Source organism: Mercenaria mercenaria, chromosome 14 (genome assembly GCF_021730395.1).
Source record: "Mercenaria mercenaria strain notata chromosome 14, MADL_Memer_1, whole genome shotgun sequence".
In the NCBI taxonomy this organism is placed as follows: Eukaryota; Metazoa; Mollusca; class Bivalvia; order Venerida; family Veneridae; genus Mercenaria; species Mercenaria mercenaria.
This window is the reverse complement of record NC_069374.1, coordinates 54,759,857-54,787,638: the sequence shown is the minus strand read 5'-3', so window position 1 is coordinate 54,787,638 and position 27,782 is coordinate 54,759,857. Positions and strand designations below refer to the sequence as shown.

The window sequence follows — 27,782 nt, the reverse complement described above, 5'->3', positions numbered from 1 at the left end:
TTTCGACTGTATATGATGCTGAAAATTAAGAAAAGGGTGAAAGTAAGTTTAAATATTGATAATAAAGGAAGAGGAGTGATGATTTTCTCCATTAACAGTATTTCAAAAGTGTTACAATGGTTTAATACTACCTTTTGTGCTATATTTCTGGTAGTTTGTTACGATATCATGTCAGTAAGTTCGTATCAATTTCACTTGCGCACTAATTTCGCATTTTATCAATTTCTGAGAGAGAATAAGAAATTGTCTAAGCAGTGTGAATAAGTCCCTTTAAAGCAAAGTATTTCAACTTAGAGATAATACAAATTTGAATTACATGTTAATCAGTGAATTATTAATTAATATTGATTGAAGTGTGAGTTATATCTGGTAATTTCACAGTGAAATGTGTATTTATCTTTATATTTGATACAGATAATATTTGTCATGGGTACAGGACTGTAGAACAGATTAAATTTTGTTGTCATGGAATAAAGGAAATGTTGCTCATTTTACATTTAAGATTAAGGTACAACGCTTGGTGCCATTGATGGAAAGGAAAATCATGCTGCATATGAATCAGAATGTCATCCTGTGTATACATAAAATTTATAAAATATGGCAATATTACTTTTCTTTAGAAAGATACAAAATGATAACAAAAATGTTTGCATGTGAAATAATTCCAAACAGTGCAACCAGATCTGCTTACAATTTGCAGATCTTTTACCGGGTATATCATGGAAAAGGATCTGAAAATTAAGTACATATTTTATTTGATCTTGTAGTAGACAGTGATTGGGAAGTTTCATTAAAATTTACATTGCAGAAAAAGTTCTGTTCATGAAAATGTCATCAAAATTATGATTTTTCCATATGAGCCGCACCATGAGAAAACCAACATAGTGGGTTTGCGACCAGCATGGATCCAGACCAGCCTGCGCATCCGCGCAGTCTGGTCAGGATCCATGCTGTTCGCTATTAGTTTCTCTAATTCCATTAGGCTTTGAAAGCGAACAGCATGGATCCTGACCAGACTGCGCGGATGCTGGTCTGGGTCCATGCTGGTCGCAAAGCCACTTTGTTGGTTTTCTCATGGCGCGGCTCATATAGATTTTCATTGCTAAAAACTAGCATGAGGTCCAAACCTTCAAATTAATGTAGTAAAAACATCAAACCCACAACTTTGCCAAGTAGTATAAGTACATTCTGAAGTTTTGAAAAAATAAGGGATCATTATAGAAAAAGAAATTGATCCAGATGTGTAGAACTACCTTAAATGTATACTCAGTGGAAGATATTCAGTCCTAACCTGAACAAATCAAATATCGTCTGAATATTATACTTCCATCAAGAAGCTGTTTTGTATAAGTGGTGTTCATGACCTTTTAAAATCCAGTAGATAATAGCCTTTGTGAAGTAGATAGTCAATTTAGTACATGACAATTTTGACGATTATGTCTGTTTTGCATTTCCTGTGTGTTGTGTCAATGATTAATAAACTGTTGATAGATAACTACAAGCAGATATTGTGTATCACCACTGGTTAACCAGTGCAACAAATCTTATTTTACATTTGCTCAATACTGCCATATTTGACATAAATATTGAACTGTTACGAATTGTACTGGGCTGTCCAAAAACTGGTGCATTTGTCAATAAAGTCATGTGAAATGATTTCTTTTTAAATGCAAATATGGTTGTTACGAAGTTTAGAGGTAATAGTGAGTTTGAGATGGACAGGGTTAATAATGAGTTTTAGCAGGTGGGAATTGAAGAGGTTCTGTCAAATGGAAAATATTTGTGTCTCAGTAAAATCACCATAATCCATTGCTTTTTAACTTAACTTAAACCAGATTTTCATAAGATTGAAAGATTCACAAGTGCCAGGTTGGCTCATTTAGACAAGTTAGATAATAAAGAACCTGTATGCAGTGATTATAACTTGAATTTTATGGTAATGATGATTATAATAATGATAATAATGATATAAATAGTATATTTAGACGTTGTTTCAAAACACATTTTGATTTTTGCTGACAGTAGTTGGCATAGTTTTACCTTTTGGCATGATAATATGAGCCAGTATTATTCTACTGGAATCCCAAAAAGCAATAAACATAGCATTGCCAGCTGATGGAGACAGTTTAAACTTCTTGGGACATGGGGAACAAGCTTGTTTCCGCTGCTTTGACTGAACTTTTGTTTTAGGTTCAGCAGAACGAATCAACATTTCATCCCAAGTGACAATGCAGTTCAAAATCTTATTTTCATTACGGTTAAAATGCCCTGTGAATGTTCTGTTGCTATGGCCACTCTGAATGCCGTTTGGTCTTCTGTCAGCTGTTTAGGTAACTGCCTAGCACTTACTTACTCATACCTAATTTGGCCCGTAAGACCTGATGTGCCGACACTTTACTGATCCTTAACTGATTTAAGCTATTTCTTGCAATGTCACTCTGCAATCTTTGTTGACAGAAACCTCACCATTTGCCACCTTAGCAAACCTCCCTGGACTAGGCTTGTCTGTCATGCTTGTCCTGCCCTCAATAAACTGTGAAACCCTGCTAAAAAAGGTTGAACAGGGAGATGCAGCTTTAGAAAAAAACATTCCTGCAGCCTTTGAAAAATATGGCAAGGACTTTCACCCTCTAAAAGCAGGTATACACACTTCTCATTGAGATAAAACTGATTGATTTATGGAGATAAAATGTAATTTAAATTTGGCTCATGTATGATATTGTATAGGTAGCTGCAAGTGGAAAAACAGGAGCGTGAAAAGTCTGGATATTTTTTCACCACCCCTCGAAAAATGTTTATTTCTTTTCCAGGTTTTGTGGTTGGGCAAGCTGGTATACTAGAGACGATTCTACAGCTCTTCCTCGCCTACGCTATCCTCGTATTGACTGTGTTCAGTATATGTGCAATATCGACAAATGGTGCAGTGGAAGGGGGCGGGGCTTACTGTATCCTTTAACAGCTGTTACACAATCTTCCATCAGTCATCAGTATTAATTGACAGAATGATGTTTTATCCAGTAATATCTAAATATAAAAATGTTCCATAATAGTTACACTGATACTGGTATGGAGATAACCATCACTAAAATGAGATATATTATTTCTTAAATAACGTATTAGTATATAACACTTTGTTATTGATATGAATGTAACCTTCTCCGACATGCAATGTATGATATATGTAATGTACTATGTATTTGCAGTTTTCACTGTTCGTCATGTAATGAACTGTTGTTCTCATGGGCTTATGAGTCTAATGGATCTAATAAATAAACTTGAAACATAACCATCGATTATCAGTGATAACATAAGAATAAAATCATAAAATGAGCGGTGCCATGAGAAAACCAACATAGTGGCTTGCGACCAGCGTGGATCCAGACCAGCCTGCGCATCCACTCAGTCTGGTCAGGATCCATGCTGTTCGCTTTCAAAGCCAATTGCTATTAGAGAAACTGTTAGTAAACAGCATGGATTCTGACCAGACTGCACGGATGCACAGGCTGGTCTGGATCCATGCTGGTCGCAAAGCCATTATGTTGGTTTTCTCATGGCGCGGCTCAAATGTTATGTTCTTCAGAGAATATTACTATCTTTTTAGCTTACCTGAGCATGAAGTGCACAAAGGTGAGCTTTTGTGATCGCCCTGTGTCTGTTGTCCATCGTCGTCCGTCTGTGTTGTCCGTCCGTCGTCAACAATTTTACTGTTAACACTTCAGAGGTCACATTTTTGGCCCAATCTTAATGAAACTTGGTCAGAATGTTACCCTCAATAAAATCTTGGACGAGTTCATTCAATATTGGGTCATCTGGGTTCAGAAACTAGGTTACCAGTCAAATCAAAGGAAAAGCTTGTTAACACTCCAGAGGTCACAATTTTGGCCCAATCTTAATGAAACTTGGTCAGAATGTTACCCTTAATAAAATCTTGGACGAGTTTGATATTGGGTCATCTGGGGTCAAAAACTAGGTCACCAGGTCAAATGAAAGGAAAAGCTTGTTAACACTGTAGAGGTTACATTTATGACTGTATCTTCATGAATCTTGGTCAGAATGTTAATCTTGATGGTCTCTAGGTCAAGTTTGAATTTTGGTCATGTAAGATCAAAAACTAGGTCACCAGGTCAGATCAATGGAAAAGCTCATTAACACTGTAGAGACCACATTTATGATCATATCTTAATGAAACTTAATCAGAATGTTGATCTTGTTGATCTATAGATCAAGTTCAAATCTGGGTCAGGTGGGGTCAAAAACTAGGTCACTAGGTCAAATCAAAGGAAAAGCTTGTTAACTTTCTAGAGGTCACATTTATGACTGTATCTTCATGAAACTTAGTCAGAATGTTAATCTTGATGATCCTTAGGTCAAGTTGGAATCTGGGTCATATGGGGTCAAAAACTAGATCACCAGGTCAAATCAAAGGAAAAGCTAGTTAACACTTTAGAGACCACATTTATGAACATATCTTGATGAAACTTAGTCAGAATGTTAATCCTGATGATCTTTAGGTCAGTAGGTCAGGTGAGCAATTCAGGGCCTTCATGGCCATCTTGTTTGTTTTAAAATTGATAAAGCACAGATCTGGAGGTGAAAGGGACCAAGCATTTCTTCTCTGTGAACATAATATGTCTAATAGCCATTTGTCGTTCACCTGTGATTCTTTTAGGGCGGTTGCTAGTTACTTTCTGAGAACACGTTAATAATACTGTTATGGTATTTAGGATTCTTTGTCAGTTGAGCAGAGCCAGGTATATATCAGACATACAGTTACTGTTGTTAAGCAGTATTTAACAAAATCCTGACAAGTAAATGGATGTCTTTATCAATTACTGGGTCAGTGACTTTTTTGCTACTGGAGAGTAAGTGTTAAGTTGAGTAAGTCACTTACACCACTTATGATGCTAGTGAACCTCACCCTGTAACCTTTACCCTGCTAAATTTCTACAATGGACTGGTCCATCATTCAATTCTGGTAATACCATTTATTATTTGAAGGGGTGTTTGCTGAAAATTTACTGACTTAAAGCGAACAGTGCAGACCATGATCAGACTTCACGGATTAGCAGGCTGATCTTGGTCTGCACTGGTCCCAATAAGGCAGAAATATTCACTGCCAGCAGGCTAAAGGTTACGTTGCTCAGACCTCAGAACACTGACCTTTGTGACTACTGATTGTTCCTTGACCTTGGGAAAACTCAAAGTACAAATTCATTTGGAAACTAATAAATCCAAAAGTTTATTTTTTTCATGGGCACACCTCCAGATGTTTGTCAGTTTAAAATGCTTCCCAGAAAATTTCAGTTGTGAGGGGGATGCCAGGTTGGGTACAGTCCCTTTTATGGATACTGCTATCCTATTAAAATTAAAATTTTTCGTTGGTAACTTTTATTATTCTGAAGATACACTACCGTCTGAGAGTGTACATGTTATGGATGACTGAAATTTCTTTGTTGTTGCTATGGAGATGCTAAATAAGTATGAAATTCATAAAAAGGAAAAGAAAATAAATATTTGCATTTTAATGAAGAAGAGTTCTTTCGTGTTGATAGCAGAGATTGCACTAAATGTACCAAACAAATGTTCAGATGCTATAATGCCGACACCAGAGTAATGGTAAAATTAAAAAATTTGAGAGTTTCTTCCTTAAATTGCATTAAGATATGATAAGTCGTGCTCTTGGTCCAGAGTTTGGAGGCAGTATTGGTTTCCTGTTCTATGTAGCCAATGTACTGGCATGTGCTTTGTACGTGAGTGGTTTCACAGAAGGAATAATGGAAAACTTCGGCATTGGTGGTTAGTATAGTCTTTATGACTTTTTAGCTCACCTGTCACAAAGTGACAAGGTGAGCTTTTGTGATCGCGCGGCGTCCGTCGTCCGTCCGTGCGTGCGTCCGTCCGTAAATTTTTGCTTGTGTCCACTCTAGAGGTCACATTTTTTGTGTGATCTTTATGAAAGTTGGTCAGAATGTTTATCTTGATGATATCTAGGTCAAGTTCGAAACTGGGTCACGTGCCATCAAAAACTAGGTCAGTAGGTCTAAAAATAGAAAAACCTTGTGACCTCTCTAGAGGCCATATATGTCAAAAGATCTTCATGAAAATTGGTCAGAATGTTCACCTTGATGATATCTAGGTCAAGTTCGAAACTGGGTCACGTGCCATCAAAAACTAGGTCAGTAGATCTAAAAATAGAAAAACCTTGTGACCTCTCTAGAGGCCATATTTTTCATAAGATCTTCATGAAATTTGGTCAGAACGTTCACCTTGATGATATCTAGGTCAGGTTCGAAACTGGGTCATGTGCCATTAAAAACTAGGTCAGTAGGTCAAATAATAGAAAAACTTTGTGACCTCTCTTAAGGCCATATTTTTCATGGGATCTGTATGAAAGTTGGTCTGAATGTTCATCTTGATGATATCTAGAGCAAGTTCGAAACTGGGTCACGTGCGGTCAAAAACTAGGTCAGTAGGTCTAAAAATAGAAAAACCTTGTGACCTCTCTAGAGGCCATATATTTCATGAGATCTTCATGAAAATTGGTCAGAATGTTCACCTTGATGATATCTAGGTAAAGTTTGAAAGTGGGTCACGTGCCATCAAAAAACTAGGTCAGTAGGTCAAATAATAGAAAAACCTTGTGACCTCTCTAGAGGCCATATTTGTCATGGGATCTGTATGAAAGTTGGTCTGAATGTTCATCTTGATGATATCTAGGTCAAGTTCGAAACTGGGTCACGTGCCATCAAAAAACTAGGTCAGTAGGTCTAAAAATAGAAAAACCTTGTGACCTCTCTAGAGGCCATATATGTCAAAAGATCTTCATGAAAATTGGTCAGAATGTTCACCTTGATGATATCTAGTTCAAGTTCGAAACTGGGTCACGTGCCATCAAAAACTAGGTCAGTAGATCTAAAAATAGAAAAAACTTGTGACCTCTCTAGAGGCCATATTTTTCATAAGATCTTCATGAAATTTGGTCAGAACGTTCACCTTGATGATATCTAGGTCAGGTTCGAAACTGGGTCACATGCTGTCAAAAACTAGGTCAGTAGGTCAAATAATAGAAAAACTTTGTGACCTCTCTAAAGGCCATATTTTTCATGGGATCTGTATGAAAGTTGGTCAGAATGTTCATCTTGATGATATCTAGGTCAAGTTTGAAACTGGGTCACGTGCGGTCAAAAACTAGGTCAGTAGGTCTAAAAATAGAAAAACCTTGTGACCTCTCTAGAGGCCATATATTTCATGAGATCTTCATGAAAATTGGTCAGAATGTTCACCTTGATGATATCTATGTCAAGTTTGAAAGTGGGTCACGTGCCATCAAAAAACTAGGTCAGTAGGTCAAATAATAGAAAAACCTTGTGACCTCTCTAGAGGCCATATTTTTCATGGGATCTGTATGAAAGTTGGTCTGAATGTTCATCTTGATGATATCTAGGTCAAGTTGGAAAGTGGGTCACGTGCCTTCAAAAACTAGGTCAGTAGGTCAAATAATAGAAAAACCTTCTGACCTCTCTAAAGGCCATATTTTTCATGGGATCTGTATGAAAATTGGTTTGAATGTTCATCTTGATGATATCTAGGTCAAGTTCGAAACAGGGTCATTTGCAGTCAAAAACTAGGTCAGTAGGTCTAAAAATAGAAAAACCTAGTGACCTCTCTAGAGGCCATACTTGTGAATGGATCTCCATAAAAATTGGTCAGAATATTCATCTTGATGATATCTAGATCAAGTTTGAAAGTGGGTCACGTGCCTTCAAAAAGTAGGTCAGTAGGTCAAATAATGAAAAAACGTTGTGACCTCTCTAGAGGCCATATTTTTCATGGGATCTGTATGAAAGTTGGTCTGAATGTTTATTTTGAAGATATATAGGTCAAGTTTGAAACTGGGTCAACTGCGATCAAAAACTAGGTCAGTAGGTCTTGAAATAGAAAAACCTTGTGACCTCCCTAGAGGCCATACCCTTGAATGGATCTTCATGAAAATTGGTCAGAATGTTCACCTTGATGATATCTAGGTCAAGTTTGAAACTGGGTCACGTGCTCTAAAAAACTAGGTCAGTAGGTCAAATAATAAAAAAAACCTTGTGACCTCTCTAGAGGCCATACTTTTCATGGGATCTGTATGAAAGTTGGTCTGAATTTTCATCTTGATGATATCTAGGTCAAGTTTGAAACTGGGTCAACTGCAGTGAAATACTAGGTCAGTAGGTCTAAAATTATTAAAACCTTTTGACCTCTCTAGAGGCCATATTTTTCAATGGATCTTCATGAAAATTGATCTGAATGTTCACCTTGATGATATCTAGGACAGTTTTGAAACTGGATCACGTGCGGTCAAAAACTAGGCCAGTAGGTATAAAAATAGAAAAACATTGTGACCTCTCTAGAGGCCATATTTTTCATGAGATCTTCATGAAAATTAGTGAGAATGTTCACCTTGATGATATCTAGATAAAGTTCAAAACAGGGTCACGTACCTTCGAAAACTAGGTCAATAGGTCAAATAATAGAAAAACCTTGTGACCTCTCTAGAGACCATACTTTTCAATGGATCTTCATGAAAATCTAGGTCAAGTTCAAAACTGGGTCACATGAGCCCAAAAACTAGGTCACTATGTCAAATAATAGAAAAAACGATGTCATACTCAAAACTGGGTCATGTGGGAAGAGGTCAGCGATTCAGGACCATCATGGTCCTCTTGTTAACATTTTTTACTTGTACAGAGGGAACTATACAGCCTCTGGACCTCCCCAAAAAAAGTTTCGTTTTGAGGAGTTTTGCATTAGAGCAGTTATTTTTAGTAAAAGAACTTATGGTGAAACAAGTAGTTCAGTGTAAAGGCATGTCCACTTTGAAGGTTTTTAACGCTAGCCAGGAGTTCTTAAGAGAGTTTTACATTTTCCAGGGGTTATATGGTTTAGAGGAACCTCAACTGCAGGGGCTATGGTTTTAGAGGGGATTCTACCCTATGGTTCTGGTTAAGTGGGGTTTCCATGCCAGGGATTCTGATCTAGAAGGGTTTCCACTCCAGGTGATCCAGTTAAGAGTGGTTTCCATGCCATGGGGTTATGGATAAGAGGATTTCTGCTCCAGTGGTTGCTGTTGAGAGAGGATTCAGCTGCAAGAGTTATGTTTAGACATGAAATTTCCTGGGTTATTGTTTATAGGGGTTTCTACTCTAGTGGTTATGGTAAAGAGAGTTTACAACTTTCCAGGGGTTCCAACTTTGAGTGGTTTTCACTGCATGGGATTTAATAAAGAGGGTTTCCATCCCAGGGGTTATGGCTTAGATGGGTGCTTTTCTTTAAGAGGGGTTTCCATTTGAGGGGTTTCAGTTAAGAGAGGTTTTCACTTCAAAAATACCAGTATCCTTTTGATACACGTCTAGTTTTTCTTTTAATGTTATCAAAGTGAGTTTATGTTAATGGGTCTCAGCAGTATTATGTTTTTGCTTTGATGAATCATTGTAATTGGTGTGAAATTCAAGATTCTTTTTGTGTGAAATTACAGGCTATTTTGTTGCTGAGCATGATGGCCTACCAGTGAAGGGAGACTGGTGGAAATACCTGTACGCTACTGTTGTACTGTTTATATGTCTGCTGGTCTGTCTAGTTGGAGGATCAATGTTCGCAAAAACACTTACAGTCATTCTTGGGGTAGGTCATCTTACAGGTATACTACACCCAAATTTTATAGTTGAAAATATGAACAGTTTTGACATATGAGCTGCGCCATGAGAAAACCAACATAGTGGCAGAGCGACTAGCATGGATCCAGACCAGCCTGCGCATCCGGACAGTCTGGTCAGGATCCATGTTGTTCGCTTTCAAAGCCTACTGCAACTACAGAAACCATTAGCGAACAGTATGGATCCTGACCAGACTGCGCGGTTCACAGGCTGGTCTTGATCCATGCTGGTCGCAAAGCCACTGTGTTGGTCTTCTCAAGGCACGGCTCATATAGTGTCTGTAAACATAAGATAAAATGTTTTGTGAAGCAACAGTTCACAGACATCCCAACTTGCTCGATCCTGTCGGGTTTCTCCCGATTCTGGATGTACCGGTAAAACACGAACACCCAGATAAGAAGTCCAAATCTCCCAATTAAAAAAAAATTTAAACATAGTAAAATAGACACACTTCATAACATTATTTTATACTCGCTAATAACGAATCTGTAAACAATAGTTATCCGATATTTTCACACCTATTGCCCCTATTAATTGTTGTTTATTGTATGGTATAACAAAACCAGTTGTTGATTAATGTGTCAGAACTGAATCAGGTATTTAATTTCTATCAATAAAAATCAAGAAGCAACAAAGAGTTGAATTAAATATTAACATTTCATGACTTAAAAAGGCATGAACATGTGAACAGTAATGACTAGTGATATTATAAGTGCAAATAAATAAATATTATTATTAGCTGCTGCATTGCATGTAAATTATTAATTTTGCATTGCGAATGCTTAAGAAATGTTGTACAAATTTAATGTGTTTTTAGTACCTATGTATGTATTTAAAGCTTCTGTTAAGTAATACCATGAATGTAAATACCACGGTATTAAATCTGCCACTTGAACACCTCAGTCTCCCACTTTGAAATTCAAAAACTCCCGCATAACATTCAGAAAAAGTTGGGATGTCTGAGTTCAGTTAATTAAGTTAACACAGACTCAGATAATCAAAACCCACCATTTGCTTGAACTCATTATCAGGTCTTAGCAAAATCCCTGTATAATGTATCTAATCCTTATATAAGTTACTGACAATGCGAATAAATTTTGCTGGTACGGACGAGTTCGAGTAAACAAAGTTCAATTGTACTATTCGTTAGGTTTATGCAATACTAACATTAATATGGTACTACCACTAAAAAAGCTTAATGAATTAGGAGAATTTATAAAATAAACGTTTTTAGATTATGGGAATTTTTTTAGCTTAATGAATTTTGAGAAATTATAAGGTAAATGAGTTATGTGACTTAATCAGTTGAGTGAATTTGGAGAATTTTTAAGATGGGCAAATTATGAGAATTTGTCAGCTTAATGAATTTGGAGACTTTACAAGGTGAGCAAATTATGGGAATTTGTCTTCTTAATGAATTTTAAGACTTTATAAGGTGGGCAAATTATGGGAGTTTGTCAGCTTAATGAATTTGGAGACTTTATAAAGTGGGCAAATTATTGGAATTTGTCAGCTTAATGAATTTGGAGACTTTATAAGGTGGGCAAACTATGGGAATTTGTCAGCTTAATGAATTTGGAGACTTTATAAAGTGGGCAAGTTATTGGAATTTGTCAGCTTAATGAATTTGGAGACTTTATAAGGTGGGCAAACTATGGGAATTTGTCAGCTTAATGAATTTAAAGACTTTACAAGGTGAGCAAATTATGGGAATTTGTCAGCTTAATGAATTTGGAGACTTTATAAGGTGGGCAAATTATGGGAATTTGTCAGCTTAATGAATTTAAAGACTTTACAAGGTGAGCAAATTATGGGAATCTGTCAGTGTAATGAATATGGAGACTTTATAAGACGAAATTTCTAAGTTTAGTGAATTAGGACAGTTTACAAAGTTGAGTGATTCATGATAATTTATATAAAACTTTTAGGTTAAGTAAGTTATAGAAATTATGAATCATTCTTTTTTGCAGATTACAGTAATATGTACCTTGATGGTGTTTATAAGTATTTTTGCAACGAACCATACAATACAAGTTGCAGTGCCAAAGGAGAACCATTTAGCTCATATTAAACATGGAAATGAAACAATAAATGGAACACTGAAGTTTAACTACACTGGCCTTGAAGCACAAACATTCAGGGATAACCTATATTGTAAGTATATTTTATATGGTTAACCCTTATCCAGGGTTTCAGAAATCTGCAAATTTATTGGTAGCCCATTGGGCTACCAAATTTTAATCTGGTAGCCTGAACATTTAACTTTATTTGGCAATGGCCATTTCGGTTTATTTACTATGTGCTTCTATACTACAGTGGATGGAATGATAAATTATTAGAGGTTTCATAATTTTAGCCATACGCACATTGTTATAAATTTTGTTCTCTTAAATAGCAATTATCATTACTCCTTTTTCTCATTTTAAAAGTTAAAACTACATGTTTTTTTAAACTGAGAAATATCATTAGGAGTACACCTGATAGTTATAGCAACATGGCAATAAAAGAGGAATGCAAATAAGTTTTTATAAACTTGAAAGTTCATTAGAACTTAGTACTAACTTAGAGCTGTATTAATTGTAATTTATCTCAAAATTATTTAAAGTTGATCCAGTCTGATTCTAAACACCTGCCTGGTTTAATAAACAGACTAGAACCGCATATATAGCGTCTCTCAGTTTCTTGACACTGTGTATTCACTTATCTGAATTTATGTTTGTCCAAAATTCTGTATACTTTCTGATATTTTGCAAAATCATGGTCGATTTTTTTTTGCATGTTAGGCAAGTATTTAAATTGAAAAGCATAAACAATCAGTGTAGGCACTAAACTGCCTCAAAATCAAATATTTGTTCTTTCTAATCGCTCGATAAATATTGAGGTCAGCAAAACCGAATACACTTAGGCAGGTGGTGCTAAAATGACGTAATTTTAAGACTGGTTTGTATATTGTTTTAAACAATACCTATCAGCAACTTTGATGTTATTGGATCAGTCTATTTTCAATCTTGCACATGTTTTTGTAAACATTTGCCTGCGGGTACGATTAAACGGTTATTTGTTTGCTGATTGTGACAGTAGGTGTTAAGATAATTAAAGCCTCGGGTATGTATCCCTTGATAAACAAGGGGCTTATAGACAACTATCAAAATTATATTTGAAGATTAAATTATTGATTTCTGGGCTACTCGATACAGAGTTTCAAGGTAGCCCTCCGGGCACGCCCTGAAAAAATTTAGTAGCCCGACAGAATTTTCTGGTAGCCCCCGGGCTCCGGACATGGAATTTCAGAAATCCTGCCTTATCATGCTGGACATGCCTGATACTGCCTTTGTGACTAGCGTAGATCTTGATCAGCCTGCACATCAATGCACATCCATGCAGTCTGATCAAGATCTGCACTGTTCGCCATTCATTGGTAAGCACCCCAGTTAACAGGCAAACAAAAATGTTTGTACATCAAAAATCATGTTAGGAATTACTTATACAAAGCAGTAGACTTTCTGTATTGGAAGATGATTCAAATGATATACCCTATTTAAAAGTTACGAAAGCAGGCAAGTCCAGATGTTTCCCATAAATCAGGGGTGTGGAAATCCCAATATTTTTCACTTGTCCACGGACAAATGAAACTTAAAAATCTACTTGTCCGCAGTCAAAACTTACTTGTCCGGATTTTCAACATTTTAGCATGCAAATAATTCTTTATTTTGGACAATAATCTACAAGTAGTAACAAAAGCGAACATAACAAAGTGTAATACTGTAATGTAGCCATTTCAAAAAATAAGCTTTCGACACTTTAGCTTGTGTTCGTCCGCGAGGCCGTCGAGCATTCAACAGAAATACCTAAAGACTGCTCATCATGCCATGTGAACCCATGTGAGAAAGCACACTAGCGAGCTCTTTAATTGTGTTTTGACTATTTATTTTAATTTTTGTTGGCAGACGAAGTTGTAACCGTTGAACAAATTTGTCCAAAATATTGTGATAATTGTTTACGTTTCCAGTTTCTATTCGATAAGTTACCGTGTGCAAAAATCACGCGAGATCATGATATCATGACCAATCAGAACGCAGAGAAAGAGCTGCTAAATTTAGACACAGTATGGTTTTCCCAAAACTGAAGAAATCGAGAGGCCCTTGGCGGGTGAAACATCCGTTTCGTACATCAAATTCTTTTATAAACTCCATAAAGTTGAAGTACTGTTCAGCGTTCCTAAATTATTCTTTCCTTTTTTCATTTCAAACCAGAAAATTTTTGCTTGTCCGCGGACAAACGGAATGCAAAAACTCACTTGTCCGCAGTCAAAAAGTCCCGAGTCGGACAAGTCGGACATAGGAATTCCACACCCCTGCATAAATAATTGGCAACTTTCTGTACATGTTTTGAGAGGTAGAGTACTAGAGGATGAGTTACACATGTCAATATTAACAACATCAATGCATCTACCCAGTACCATCAACCCTTTCACTGTCTATAACATTGGTGGGGGATATAGCTGTCGTTAAGACTGCCTTGTTATTTTTATTTTGTGTATATCTTGTAGCTGGCTATGAGAAAGACTACAGCACTTGTGATAGTCAACACTCAACAGACAGCTCATGTTCGGTGATGAACTTTGCAACAGTTTTTGCCATATTGTTCAGCAGTGTTACTGGTATCATGAATGGGGCCAATATGTCAGGTAAATTTTTCCACATGTCTTAAATGAATGTTGATTATAACTGACTAAGTTATAGCCACTAATAGGTAGTATTTTTAGCTCACCTGAGCACGAAGTGCTCAAAGGTGAGCTTTTGTGATCACTCTGTGTCCGTCATCCGTCCTTTGTCAACAATTTGACTGTTAACACTCTAGTGGTCACATTTTTGGCCCAATTTTAATGAAACTTGGTCAGAATGTTACCCTCAATAAAATCTTGGATGAGTTTGATATTGGGTCATCTGGGGTCAAAAACTAGGTCACCAGGTCAGATCAAAGGAAAAGCTTGTTAACACTAGAGGTCACAATTTTGGCCCAATCTTAATGAAACTTGGTCAGAATGTTACCCTTGATAAAATCTTGGACGAGTTCGTATGGTATTGGGTTCAGCTTGGGTAATAAAATGTAACCTAGGTCATTTGCAAGTTAAGATCGCAAATGAGAGAAGATTGGTGTTAAACTACCGTCTAGAGGTTTTTCCTTAATTTATTTTGGCCCAATCTTAATGATACTTGGTCAGAATGTTACCCTTAATAAAATCTTTGACAAATTCGATATTGGGTCATCTGGGGACAAAAACTAGGTCACAAGGTCAAATCAAAGGAGAAGCTTGTTAACACTCTAGAGGTCACAATTTTGGCCCAATCTTAATGAAACTTGATCAGAGTGTTATTCTCAGTTAAGTCTTGGACGAGTTCGATATTGGGTCATCTAGGGTCAAAAACTAGGTCACCAGGTCAAATCAAAGGAAAAGCTTGTTAACACTGTAGAGGCCGCATTTATGACTTTATCTTCATGAAACTTGGTCAGAATGTTAATATTGATGATTTTAAGGTCCAGTTTGAATCTGGGTCATGTAGGATAAAAAATTAGGTCACCCAGTCAAATCAAAGGAAAAGCTAGTTTACACTGTAGAGGACACATTTATGACCATATCTTAATGAAACTTGGTCAAAATGTTAAACTTGATGATCTACAGCTCAAGTTCAAATCTGGGTTAGGTGGGGTCAAAAACTAGGTCACCCGGTCAGATCAAAGGAAAAGCTTCTTAACATCTAGAGGCCATACTTATGACTGTATCTTCATGAAACTTAGTCAGAAAGTTAAACTTGATGATTTTTAGGTTTAGGACAAGTTCGAATCTGGGTCATGTCGGGTCAAAAACTAGGTCACCGGGTCTAATCAAAGAAAAAGCTAGTTAACACTTTAGAGGCCACATTTATGACCATTTCTTTATGAAACTTGGTCAGAATGTTAATCTTGATGATATATAGGTCAAATTCAAATCTGGGTCAAGTTTAACTCTGGGTCAGGTGGGGTCAAAAACTATGTCACTAGGTCAGATCAAAGGAAAAGCTTGTTAACATCCTAGAGGCCACATTTATGACTGTATCTTCATGAAACTTAGTCAGAATGTTAAACTTGGTGATCTTTAGGTCAAGTTCAAATCTGGGTCATGTCAGGTCAAAAACTAGGTCATGGGGTCAAATCAAAGGAATAGCTAGTTAACACTTTAGAGGCCACATTTATGACCATATCTTAATGAAACTTGGTCAGAATGTTAATTTTGATGAACTTTAGGTCAGTAGGTCAGGTGAGCGATACAGGGCCTTCATGGCCCTCTTGCTTATTTAGTTTACTTGTTACAAAGTTTATACATTTTTAACTGTATTTCAGTAAGTAAGCAAGTAGCCTTCCTTACTGCACTGGAAAACCTTTGTTTGTTCTAGAAAATAATCAGCTATGATTTCCTGTGAAAGCCAGCTTCATGTCTGTGACATTAAATATTTAGACAGTAGGACTGGTCAGCCTGATGCACCAATATAATGTGACTTGGTGTCATGATACATGTACATGTCTATACTCTATAGCATGCTATTCAAGTGAGGTAGCACTATAAAGTTAGGTAGTGTGCTCACTGCTACAAGAAGACACCACCATTTATATGACAGAAAATTGCTGAAAAAGGTGCTAAACACTTGTTTTATATTTTTACCAGGTGAATTAAAAGACCCAAGCAAGTCCATTCCAAAAGGAACACTGACAGCTGTAGGGTTTACATTTTGTACATATCTGATAGAAGCAATACTCATTGGAGGTTCCTGTGATAGGTATGTATTATTGTATACCTATATAAATTCTGTCAAAATATGGCTTGCATTTCGCAAGTAAATATGAACAGGCAGAAAAAAAATTCTGTATTGTACCTTTTGTATTGTATGTTGCCTGGCTACTTTCATTTAATGCGCATGACCTGACTCAGTTTTGTAAATTGCACACATAAAATCTTCACTCAGTTCTATTTTAACATCAATAAACATTACACAAAACAACAAACTGAAAGGTAGAGGTATATAATAAAAGGGTATTTATAACAGTAGCTGGATCTGGGATTTTGTATTCGGCTCTTGTGTATTTTGCAAGAAGGGATCACACTTGGCTGCTATAATAAGCCTATTATATCGAATATGGGACAGAACCCCTCCCACAGATTCTTAAAAAGTGGACAAAATTACCAAACTCACTGGGTCAAGTCCCATAACCCTGGCTTGTATTTTGGGGAAATTACACCCCTTTTTGGACTTAGAAAAAAAAATCCTAGTTCAAGTTTTGTCTGCAAGTTACTATCTCCAGAACTAATGCAGCTACTGGATTGAAACTCTAAGATATTTTAACATTTAGGGTAATATTCCTGATTCTGGGACAACAATTCTAGTAGTAGAGTATTGGCTGTCTTATGGACAGCTCTTGTTATTATTCCCCCGCCTCACGTGGCGGGGGGTTTTAGGAATGGTCTCTGTCTTCCGTCCTTCCGTCTTCCGTCCTTCCATAACATTTTGTGTCCGCTCTGTATCTCCTAAACCCTGGAAGGATTTTCATGAAACTTGAGTCAAATGATTACCTGATCAAGACGATGTATAGAACCCATGTGTCAGCCATGTCGCCTCAAGGTCAAGGTCACAACTTAAGGTCAAAGGTTTGAGCCTTCCATTTTGTGTCGGCTCTGTATCTCCTAAACCACTTGAAGGATAATCATGAAACTTGGTCAAATGATTACCTCATCAGGATGATGTGCAGAACTCATGAGTCAGCCATGTTGGCTCAAGGTCAAGGTCACAACTCAAGGTCAAAGGTTTGAGCCTTCCATTTCGTGTCCGCTCTGTATCTCCTAAACCACTTGAAGGATAATCATGAAACTTGGGTCAAATGATTACCTCATCAGGATGATATGCAGAACCCATGAGTCAGCCATGTTGGCTCAAGGTCAAGGTCACAACTCAAGGTCAAAGGTTTGAGCCTTCCATTTATGTCCGCTCTGTATCTCCTAAACCCCTTGAAGGATAATCATGAAACTTGGGTCAAATGATCACCTCATCAAGATGATGTGCAGAACTCATGAGTCAGACATGTTGGCTCAAGGTCAAGGTCACAACTCAAGGTCAAAGGTTTGAGCCTTCCATTTTGTGTCCGCTCTGTATCTCCTAAACCCCTTGAAATATAATCATGAAACTTGGATCAAATGATCACCTCATCAAGACGATATGCAGAACCTATGAGTCAGCCATGGTGGGTCAAGGTCACAACTCAAAGTCAAAGGTTTTAATCTCTATCCATAACAGATGTGGTGGATATAGATGTCTTTCAGACAGCCTTGTTGATATTTCCATTTTCTTAGAGTGAGCAAAATTATTGACTGATTTTTATTAATGAAGTTCTACTTTTAATTTCCTTATGTATATTTAGGAAATTGTTGATCAACAACTACATATTCTTACAAGACATAAATTTATGGCCACCATTTGTACTGATTGGAATATTTGCTACGACCCTGTCAGCTGCCCTTGGTAACCTCATTGGTGCATCACGTATCCTGGAGGCACTTGCAAATGACCAGCTGTTTTGTGAGTATTATATGTTTACTTTGTAGTCTTAAAAATGTTGAATAAAAAGATGAGAGTTAGGTTAATTTTTTTCATGAAAGAGAATTAGGTGTATTTTTTTCATGTATTTGTGCCGATATATATCTGAAGCACACCCAGAAATGCAGTACATGGGCTTCCTTGGCTGAGTGGTTAATGCTGCTTACTTGGAATAACTTGCCCAACACCTCTGGGTTCGAGCCTAGCTCAGGTATTCATGTGAGAAAGCTGTTCAGTCAGTTGTTCTATCTGGGTGACTGAAATAATGCATTGAAGGGCACCTTGGTCTTCCTCCACCATTATAAGCTGGAAGGTCTTCTTGGAATGCTTTCCTCTAGTGTTATAAGCTTGAAGGTCTTCCCCACCATTATAAGATGGAAGGCCTTCCACCACCATTATAAACTGAAAGGTCTTTCTCCATTACAAGCTTATAAGAAAGGTCTTCCTCTGCTATTATAAGCTAGAAGGTCTTCCACCTACTTTATAAGCTGAAAGGTCTTCCTCCATTATAAGCTAGAAGGTCTTCCTCTGCTATTATAAGCTGAAAGGTCTTTCTCAAGCATTATAAGTGGAATGTATACCTCTGCCATTTCCAGCTGGAAGGTCTTCCTCCTCCGTTATAAGCTAGAAGGTCTTCCTCTGCTATTATAAGCTGAAAAGTCTTTCTCAAGCATTATTAAATGGAATGTATACCCCTGCCATTTCCAGCTGGAAGGTCTAGGTCTACCAATTTCAAGCTAGAAAATATTCCACCACCATTATAAACTTTAAGGTCTTCCTCCATCACTATAAGCCTAGTGGTCTTCCTCGATCATTATTATCTGGAATATCTTCCTCCAAAATTATAACCAAGATCTTCATCATCATTGTAACTTTGAAGGCCTTTGAAGCTTGAAAGATGCTATGTCACCCTAACTGTGTCAGTGGGACTTAAAACAAAAAAGAAACAAAAGCAAAATAGTTTACCCTGTTATTTTATAGTTACCTAGTGGCGTTTTAATGCTGATTTTAAAGATGAAAACAAAATGAGTAAAATGAAAGTTATGTAATGTTGAAATGAAATAACATTAACCCTTAGCCTGCTGGCGGCGATTGGTTTTGCCTTTGTGACCAGTGCAGACCAAGATCAGCCTGCACATCTGTGCAGGCTGATCATGGTCTGCACTGTTCGCTATTCAGTTAGTAAATTTTCAGTGAACACCCCTTCGAATAATAACTGGTATTGCCCAAACTGAATGATGGAACAGTCCATTTTAGAAATTTAGCAGGCTAAGGGTTAAACAGCAGTTATAACTGTTCAATAGATACATCACTGTATCTATTCAATAAAGTTATTAGGTATTTATTACCATACTTTTGGATCTAAAGTACAAGTATTTCCTATCTAGAATTTATATAATTTAGTTTTATTATCTTCACAGGGTTTATACTGAATCCAGCAATGAAAACCACCAGGGGAGGTAATCCATACATGGCAGTACTTATAACATGGATCCTAGTGCAAGTATGTTGAACATATTCAAGGTCTTTAGCAAGTTACTGCAGGTTACTTGCACAGTCAAATCTGGCTTTCTTGCTCCCCATTGCTGTGGGTCCAAAACCTTGGTTGGGTTGTAGAATTGTGTTATGTGAGGAATCCATCCAGCTAACTTACTGAAAGCCATTGGTTCTACCCAGGTGCCCACTAGTGATGAAATAATACTCAGATGGGCACCTGTGGTCTTCCTCTACAATCAACCATAATTATGAACAGGTGTGATGTTAAATCCAACAAAAACAAAAAAAATTGGAGAGCTGAAAAGGTTGACTGTGAATAGGAATTCTGATGTTGATGGGTAAGTTGGGTTCTGTGTGTGCCTGTCCAAAATTTGTTAGGCAAACATTTTGCTTACGTGCATATTACCAGTAAAATTTCAATCTCTCTGACATTTTTCATTAAATTTAAGTAAAACAGTCTTTTAGTTTCTGAATGCAGTTGTTTTATTTGTTTCAGTTAGTTTTACTTGTTGGTTCACTGAATGCAATCGCCCCAGCTACCTCGGTGTTCTTCTTGTTGTCCTATGCAGCAACTAATCTCGCATGTATGGCCTTAGATCTTGCATCTGCTCCAAATTTCAGGTAAGTCGTCTAGTCTTTATTATATGTGGAAAATGTTTTCAGTCATCTTGTTTCACCAGTAGAATAAGCTCACTCAGTTTATGCACAGTTGCTTCCTCACAATCATTTATCAAGTTTTTGTGAGATTTGCTAACAAGGAGCAGTTACCTGTATACTTGATGACTATTCAGCTGGTTTTCATTGCTGTTGCAAACTGCAATATGTAAAATTTGCAAAACAGTGTGATATATACAACTTGAAATCTGGAGTTCAAAGCAAAATGCAGTTTTGTCCAAAGCAGCTATTTTCATGGAGACATGCATTTGTGGATTTAAAAGTTGTAGAAATTAAGTGAGTGATAATTTGTATGCATGAATTTAGATTAAATTTCCTTTCTTTATCCTCAAAAGATTATTCTCCAAGTAGACTATGAAATTCATAGTAGAACAATAAAACATCAGTTTCAAAATACTGCTACTGTGCTTCAGTTCAGATGTTGCTTTTATAACAAAATCTTGATTTCAGGCCCACATTTAAGTACTTCAGCTGGCAGACGTCACTGCTAGGGTTACTCGGTTCATTGGTAATGTGTTTCCTCATAAGTGCTTTATACTCATCGATCGCCATCATCATAATGCTGGTCCTCATAATACTGCTCCATTTCCGATCTCTGCCGACCCAGTGGGGATCCATCAGCCAGGCTCTTATATTTCATCAGGTAAAAAGACAATAAAACAACTTTTTCATATACCTTGTAAAATTTTAGTGCTTGTTGATTGTCATTAATACATAGTTGTTTTTATTCTGCTTTCGTACAATTAGGATAAAATAGGATTCATTGGCCAGGCTGTATATATCCTTAGTTAAGATTTAATTTAGTTTTTACTCGTTTAAATGATATTTTCATTAGTTGTCCTGTTACGGTAATCAGAGTTAGTTGTAGGACTAACAGTGTTTCTCAGTTTGTAAACAAAGCCGTAACCTTTTCTTTGGTGATTTACAGATTCTCTGTGCTTTTGTGCAGACAGCATTTTCTGTCAGACTGCAAAGTCTGGGCCTTATGGGCCTAATATGAACCTTGATGCCATGTATTAAATGACAAATAGTGGTAAAATTATACATGTTTGAAGTAGATGAATGGGTAATTCGCAAGATAGACCTTTTAGTGCTTCGGTCATCACTGCTTGGGATTTTTTCTGTTTCTTGAGGAGTAACAGTTAAATTAGATGATAGTGATAAGAAAATATTCAAAATGGAAACTTTGATATGTTACGTTTATTCTTTTTCAGGTACGAAAGTACTTGCTGATGCTGGACATACGTAAAGCCCATGTGAAATACTGGCGTCCTCAAATATTACTAATGATTGCTAGAGTTAGACAATCTGCCGAACTTATTGACTTTATAAATGACATCAAGAAAGGCGGATTGTATGTAATAGGACATGTTCGTGTGGGAAGTATGGACGATTTCCCAGAAAAAGATCCATTACTTGAAGAAAATCCCAAGTGGATGAAGTTAGTGGACAAATTAAATATAAAAGCTTTTGTAGAGTTAACGCTATCATATAATGTACGTGAGGGTTTTCATCACCTAGTGAGAATGTCCGGTTTAGGTGGTATGAAACCAAATACAGTCTGTCTCGGTTTCTATGACAACGAGGTCCCAGTCGATACGCTGTCTCGAAGGCCATTGAGGAAGAAGCGTTTGTTTAAAACGGTGGAGACTGGACAGTATTTAGAAATTGGTGAACAGTTTGGAGGAATTCGGAAAAGTGAGCAGAAAAAAGATTTAAGTGCTAAAGAATATGTGAAAATAATTTCGGATACATTGAAAATGTCAAAAAATGTTATGCTATGCCGTCATTTCAATGCTTTAGATAAATCTGCTATTTTCAATGTAAAAGGTACACTTTATATAGATGTTTGGCCTGTGAACTTTTTCCGCCCAGAGACAGCTAGTTATTTTGACAACACATGCTTGTTCCTGCTGCAGTTGGCTACCGTGATCAACATGGTCCCTGGCTGGAAGTCAAAGACGTGTCTACGTGTCTTTCTATTTGTCAATACCAATACAGAAAATTCTGTTGTGAAAGAACAAAAGTTAGAAACTTACTTAAGACAACTACGAATTCTAGCAAGAATTCAAATCGTCTCGTGGGAAAGCATTTCTGAACAAGTGATCAAGAAAGAATTGCTTGATAATAGTGTGAACTATCCTGAATCGAGAATGCAGGAATACAATGAAATGGATGACGAGTTTGTACAGGCCATTAATAAGATGGTTGTCTCGTATTCGAGTCGTACAGCTCTTTCATTCCTGTACTTGCCCCGCCCACCAGGGAATGGCGGTCAGGAGAAGTATCTGAGGCAACTTGACGAGCTGTCTGTCAACCTTCCACCAACAGTTTTTGTGCATGGATTGCATCCAGTTACGTCCACTACACTTTGATGTGCAATAACTGTACTGCAGTAACTTAAAACATTAAAACGTGCTTGCATAAGAATAACTCAGTTCTTTCTTTAAGATTCAAATTTGCTGTCACATAGGGAAGGTAATACATACCAACATGCAGGAAGTTGAAACATGTCGATAACTAAGTTGGTTAAGTTTGAAAAATGTATTTTTATTCGCTGTACCATTTTGCAAATGATTACGACATTTATGCATATGTATTACTTTCAGTTGCTTCTCTACCAACATACATGGAAAACATAGGGCTATTTCAACACAGCTATTCATAGATTGCACTTAAATCTCACTATGTTTACCTTATATGCGTCTATGCAAAACTGGAATTCATAGATTACAACTGCTAACACTACACAGATTTGTACGGATTAATTAATGTATGCTCTCATGTACATGGTTTACACCACAAGCTTGACTCATACTTAATGAATAAAATACAACATTGCCATTTACTCATGTCCTTGGATTATACGTGCCAGCACAACACAGATTTACATGGATTGAAAGTGCCTTTGCAACACTTGTATACATGAATTACATCTACAAATACAACACACATCTATATTGATTAAATATGCATATAATGCACTTGTGTATATGGATTACACCTGCCAGCTTAGCTCAGATTTACATGGATTATACATATGCCTGTGCAGCACTTGTGTATATGGATTACACCTGCCAGCTTAGCTCAGATTTACATGGATTATACATATGCCTGTGCAGCACTTGTGTATATGGATTACACCTGCCAGCTTAGCTCAGATTTACATGGATTATACATATGCCTGTGCAGCACTTGTGTATATGGATTACACCTGCCAGCTTAGCTCAGATTTACATGGATTATACATATGCCAGTGCAGCACTTGTGTATATGGATTACACCTGCCAGCTTAGCTCAGATTTACATGGATTATACATATGCCAGTGCAGCACTTGTGTATATGGATTACACCTGCCAGCTTAGCTCAGATTTACATGGATTATACATATGCCAGTGCAGCACTTGTGTATATGGATTACACCGGTCAGCTTAGCTCAGATTTACATGGATTATACATATGCCTGTGCAGCACTTGTGTATATGGATTACACCTGCCAGCTTAGCTCAGATTTACATGGATTATACATATGCCAGTGCAGCACTTGTGTATATGGATTACACCGGTCAGCTTAGCTCAGATTTACATGGATTAGATATGCCAGTGCAGCACTTGTGTATATGATTACACCGTCAGCTTTGCTCAGATTTACATGGATTATACATATGCAGTGCAGCACTTGTGTATATGGATTACACCTGCCAGCTTAGCTCAGATTTACATGGATTTTACAATGCCAGTGCAGCACTTGTGTATATGATTACACGTCAGCTTAGCTCAGATTTACATGGATTATACATATGCCAGTGCAGCACTTGTGTATATGGATTACACCGGTCAGCTTAGCTCAGATTTACATGGATTAGATATGCCAGTGCAGCACTTGTGTATATGGATTACACCGGTCAGCTTAGCTCAGATTTACATGGATTATACATATGCCAGTGCAGCACTTGTGTATATGGATTACACCTGCCAGCTTAGCTCAGATTTACATGGATTATACATATGCCAGTGCAGCACTTGTGTATATGGAGTACACCGGTCAGCTTAGCTCAGATTTACATGGATTAGATATGCCAGTGCAGTACTTGTGTATACGGATTACATGGAGAACACAAAACAGATGAACATGGATTTAATAGGCCTGGGAAGCACTCGTGCCATTTGATTACACCTGCTAACATGTTACATACTTGCTTGGGTTAGATATGCCTAATTATGTGCATAGATTGTATCAACAAACACATCATAGATTTACATTGATTAAATAGTCATGAAGCATTTGTGTTCAAATTTAGATAAGATATGCCTATGCAAAACTTGTGTATATGGATTACATCTATGAACATAGCACAGATTTACATAGATTAAATATGCAAGTGCAACACTCACGGACATGGATAACACTGAAACACAACACAGTTTTACTTTTATTGAATATGCCTCAGAAGCACTCTTATGTATATAAGGATTTTATCTACATACTACTGTGAAATCATTAATATTCGTGGGGGACTAATTTTCGTGGATTTCGTGGTCGAGTCATATCACCAGAATGTAATCCCAATGAACAAATAAAATTCCCATTCATTTTAAGTTCAAAAGTTGAAATCCACGAATTCATATCCCCACGAAATTGCAGTTTTGTCCAAAACCACGAAATTTCATGCCTGCGAAATTAAATGATTTTACAGTAAATGTTGGATATCCTCAAAATACTACTTATTACAGCTGTAATCTTACATAGTACATAAATGACCGATACTTTTTTTTATGCACTAACATGCATAGACAGTGCTTCTAATGGTCTACTATGCTAGCTGGGAATACATGTACTGGTCCCAACAAGAAACTCATGAAATAATGTAGAAATAATTCTTATTCACAGAATTTAATTGCAGATGACTATAAAGTTTACTGTGCTCATTGCATCTCTCAACTACAAAATACGTTGTTAAAGGCTAAAAAGTTCAGATTTTTTTGGGGTGGGGGATGGGGGTGGAGGTTTAATTATTAAGAGAGTTTAAGTTTACCGTATATGAATGAAGTTTACCAGGCTTTAAAATATGGATGTGTGGGGTGGGACTGGGGAGGAAAACTCACTTCAATTCTGTGCAAGTATTCAGTGTTCACAAAGATGCAATCAGACATTTCTAACAATTTACCGATTTTGTTCAAATACATGTCCTTTAGTTATCTTTTGCATTATTTTGTTGTTTTCAATTAATGTTAAAAAATAATGAAACTGTTTTTTACATTAATTTAGAAAGTTGAAATGTTCAAAATTCAGCTGCCGTTTTGTTGTAAAGCTGCACATGCATAAAACTCAATAGTAACTCCTAAACTGCAGGATACAGACAAAAACCCTACCTCCTGAACCCCTGCTCAAATTGACCATTAAGCAGACAAATTTCCTTCTATGAATTTTTTTTTTCAGTTTTATCAACATTTCACTTCTGATTAAAAATAAACTCGTCATATCAAATATTGTAAATTGGGAATTTCTTTTAATTTTGTTTTTTTTCAGTATTTTTGTTCATCGAAATCAGAGGGGGGATTAAAAAGTTTGTCCTCTTTAGTCAAATTGAGCAAAGGTGTGGGGGAGGGGGGTTGTCCTATATTCCTAACATGAGGTTTTCCATTATGTTCATTTTCGAGGTACATTAGGATATTGTTATTAAGTGACATGATTTACTGTTATAAGGTCAAGAATATTCAAACCTATGTAGGATTCGTTCCTTACACATTTTTTAGTGTTAACTTTTCGTAAAGCAGATTTACTTTCCTTGACATTTCAAAAAGTGCAATACAGTACATTCTCTGTTTAACTGTCATATTTATCAGAGACTGGTGTGTCAACTTAGAACTTGTGAAATTCATACAAAATTTGTCTTGTGTTATGGGGGGAGAATGTGGAAAACGCAGATTGCTTTATAATGCGTGCCAGTATAGTGTTTTATAGAATGCAGAAATATTTTTCTATGAATTTGTTGATTTACGACATAAATTTAGTTATAGATTGCCTACAAAAAAGATTTCAAATCTACACAAATTCGGGAGCACAGCGGTTGGAGTATTTTGCCAGACTTTTCAAATTTTAGAGTGTAAAACTTCCAATATTTCTACTTCACTTGTTGCATCCAAAATATTTTGCTTATATATTTGTAATGTAATGCAGATTTTATTGTCTCACTGAATTGTTTTCTGAAGTATTATTTTTATAATAATTTTCAAATTTTGGTAATATCATGATACCATGTTCACCAAACCTAAACAGCTTGTATGCCATTGAGCAACTTACCTGCATTTTAATTGTCAGCTTAATTAAATCTGGTATACATAATACAGTTTGTCCCATTTCATTTAGTTTGTCGCATTTTAAAGAACTCCGGTAGCCCGCCTATTTAGCTCAATAGGGAGAGTGCAGATCTACTTATTGCGGGGTCACGAGTTTGATCCTCAGGCAGGGTGTGAGGATTTGATAAGACATTGTATCTGACATTATTCGTCGTCCACCTCTGATTCATGAGGGGAAGTTGGCAGTTACTTGCGGAGAACAGGTTTGTACTGGTACAGAATCCAGGAACATCGGTTAGGTTAACTGCCTGCCTTTACATAACTTAACCTTTAGCCTGCTGATGACAAGTGATTCTGCCTTTGCAACCAGTGCAGACCAAGATCAGCCTTGCACATCCATGCAGTCTGATCTTGGTCTGCACTGTTCGCTATCCGGTCATTTAATTTTTAGTGAACACCCTTTTGAATAATAAGTGGTACTGCCCAAATTGAATGACGGACCAGTCTGTTTTAGAAATTTAGCAGGGTAAAGGTTAGATACTGTTGAAAAACAGTGCTAAACCAAAAACAAAGACAAAAAAGAAATCCGACAGTAATTGTCTATCATAATGGTGTAATCAGTGCATTAGAATGTAGATTATTTACCAGTATTAAAGATATGTTAGAGATACTGAAGTAGTTATTATACAGAATTAACTGTATATGACCTCTTTAAGGACTATCGGCTTTGGCAAGTATCATTCTGTTCTAGAAGCTCTGTTTGCCATTTACAAATTATCATTTTTGTTTTTTCAAAGTATCCCCATATTTGCAGAAAAAAGTCAGTCCAAGAAAGTTTGTTTCAAGTGTATCAAAGAAATTTAAATGTAATTGCTATAACTGTTCTCATCAATTTATCCTAAATATTTTAACAGAGTTATGCCCCTTTTTAACTTAGACTTATTTTGTTAAAAAAATTTTATAAAGTCAAATGTCTCTGTTACTATC

At 36.7% G+C, this 27,782-nt stretch overlaps 1 protein-coding gene across 4 annotated transcripts in view; it reads left to right on the top strand.

Moving 5' to 3' along the window:
- Positions 1 to 24,112, top strand: part of LOC123527542 (solute carrier family 12 member 9-like) — a 38,916-nt gene extending 14,804 nt beyond the window's left edge. For all 4 annotated transcript variants that reach the window (XM_053523537.1, XM_045307063.2, XM_053523536.1 and 1 more), the window contains 11 exons: positions 2,811 to 2,945; positions 5,662 to 5,796; positions 9,521 to 9,666; positions 11,669 to 11,852; positions 14,248 to 14,385; positions 16,402 to 16,513; positions 18,147 to 18,304; positions 19,744 to 19,826; positions 20,316 to 20,440; positions 20,945 to 21,137; positions 21,709 to 24,112. In XM_053523537.1, the coding sequence (XP_053379512.1) occupies positions 2,811 to 2,945; positions 5,662 to 5,796; positions 9,521 to 9,666; positions 11,669 to 11,852; positions 14,248 to 14,385; positions 16,402 to 16,513; positions 18,147 to 18,304; positions 19,744 to 19,826; positions 20,316 to 20,440; positions 20,945 to 21,137; positions 21,709 to 22,869 (2,570 nt within the window). In that variant the 3' untranslated portion in view covers positions 22,870 to 24,112. The remainder of the gene's footprint in view (positions 1 to 2,810; positions 2,946 to 5,661; positions 5,797 to 9,520; positions 9,667 to 11,668; positions 11,853 to 14,247; positions 14,386 to 16,401; positions 16,514 to 18,146; positions 18,305 to 19,743; positions 19,827 to 20,315; positions 20,441 to 20,944; positions 21,138 to 21,708) is intronic.
- The last annotated feature ends 3,670 nt before the right edge of the window (positions 24,113 to 27,782 follow it).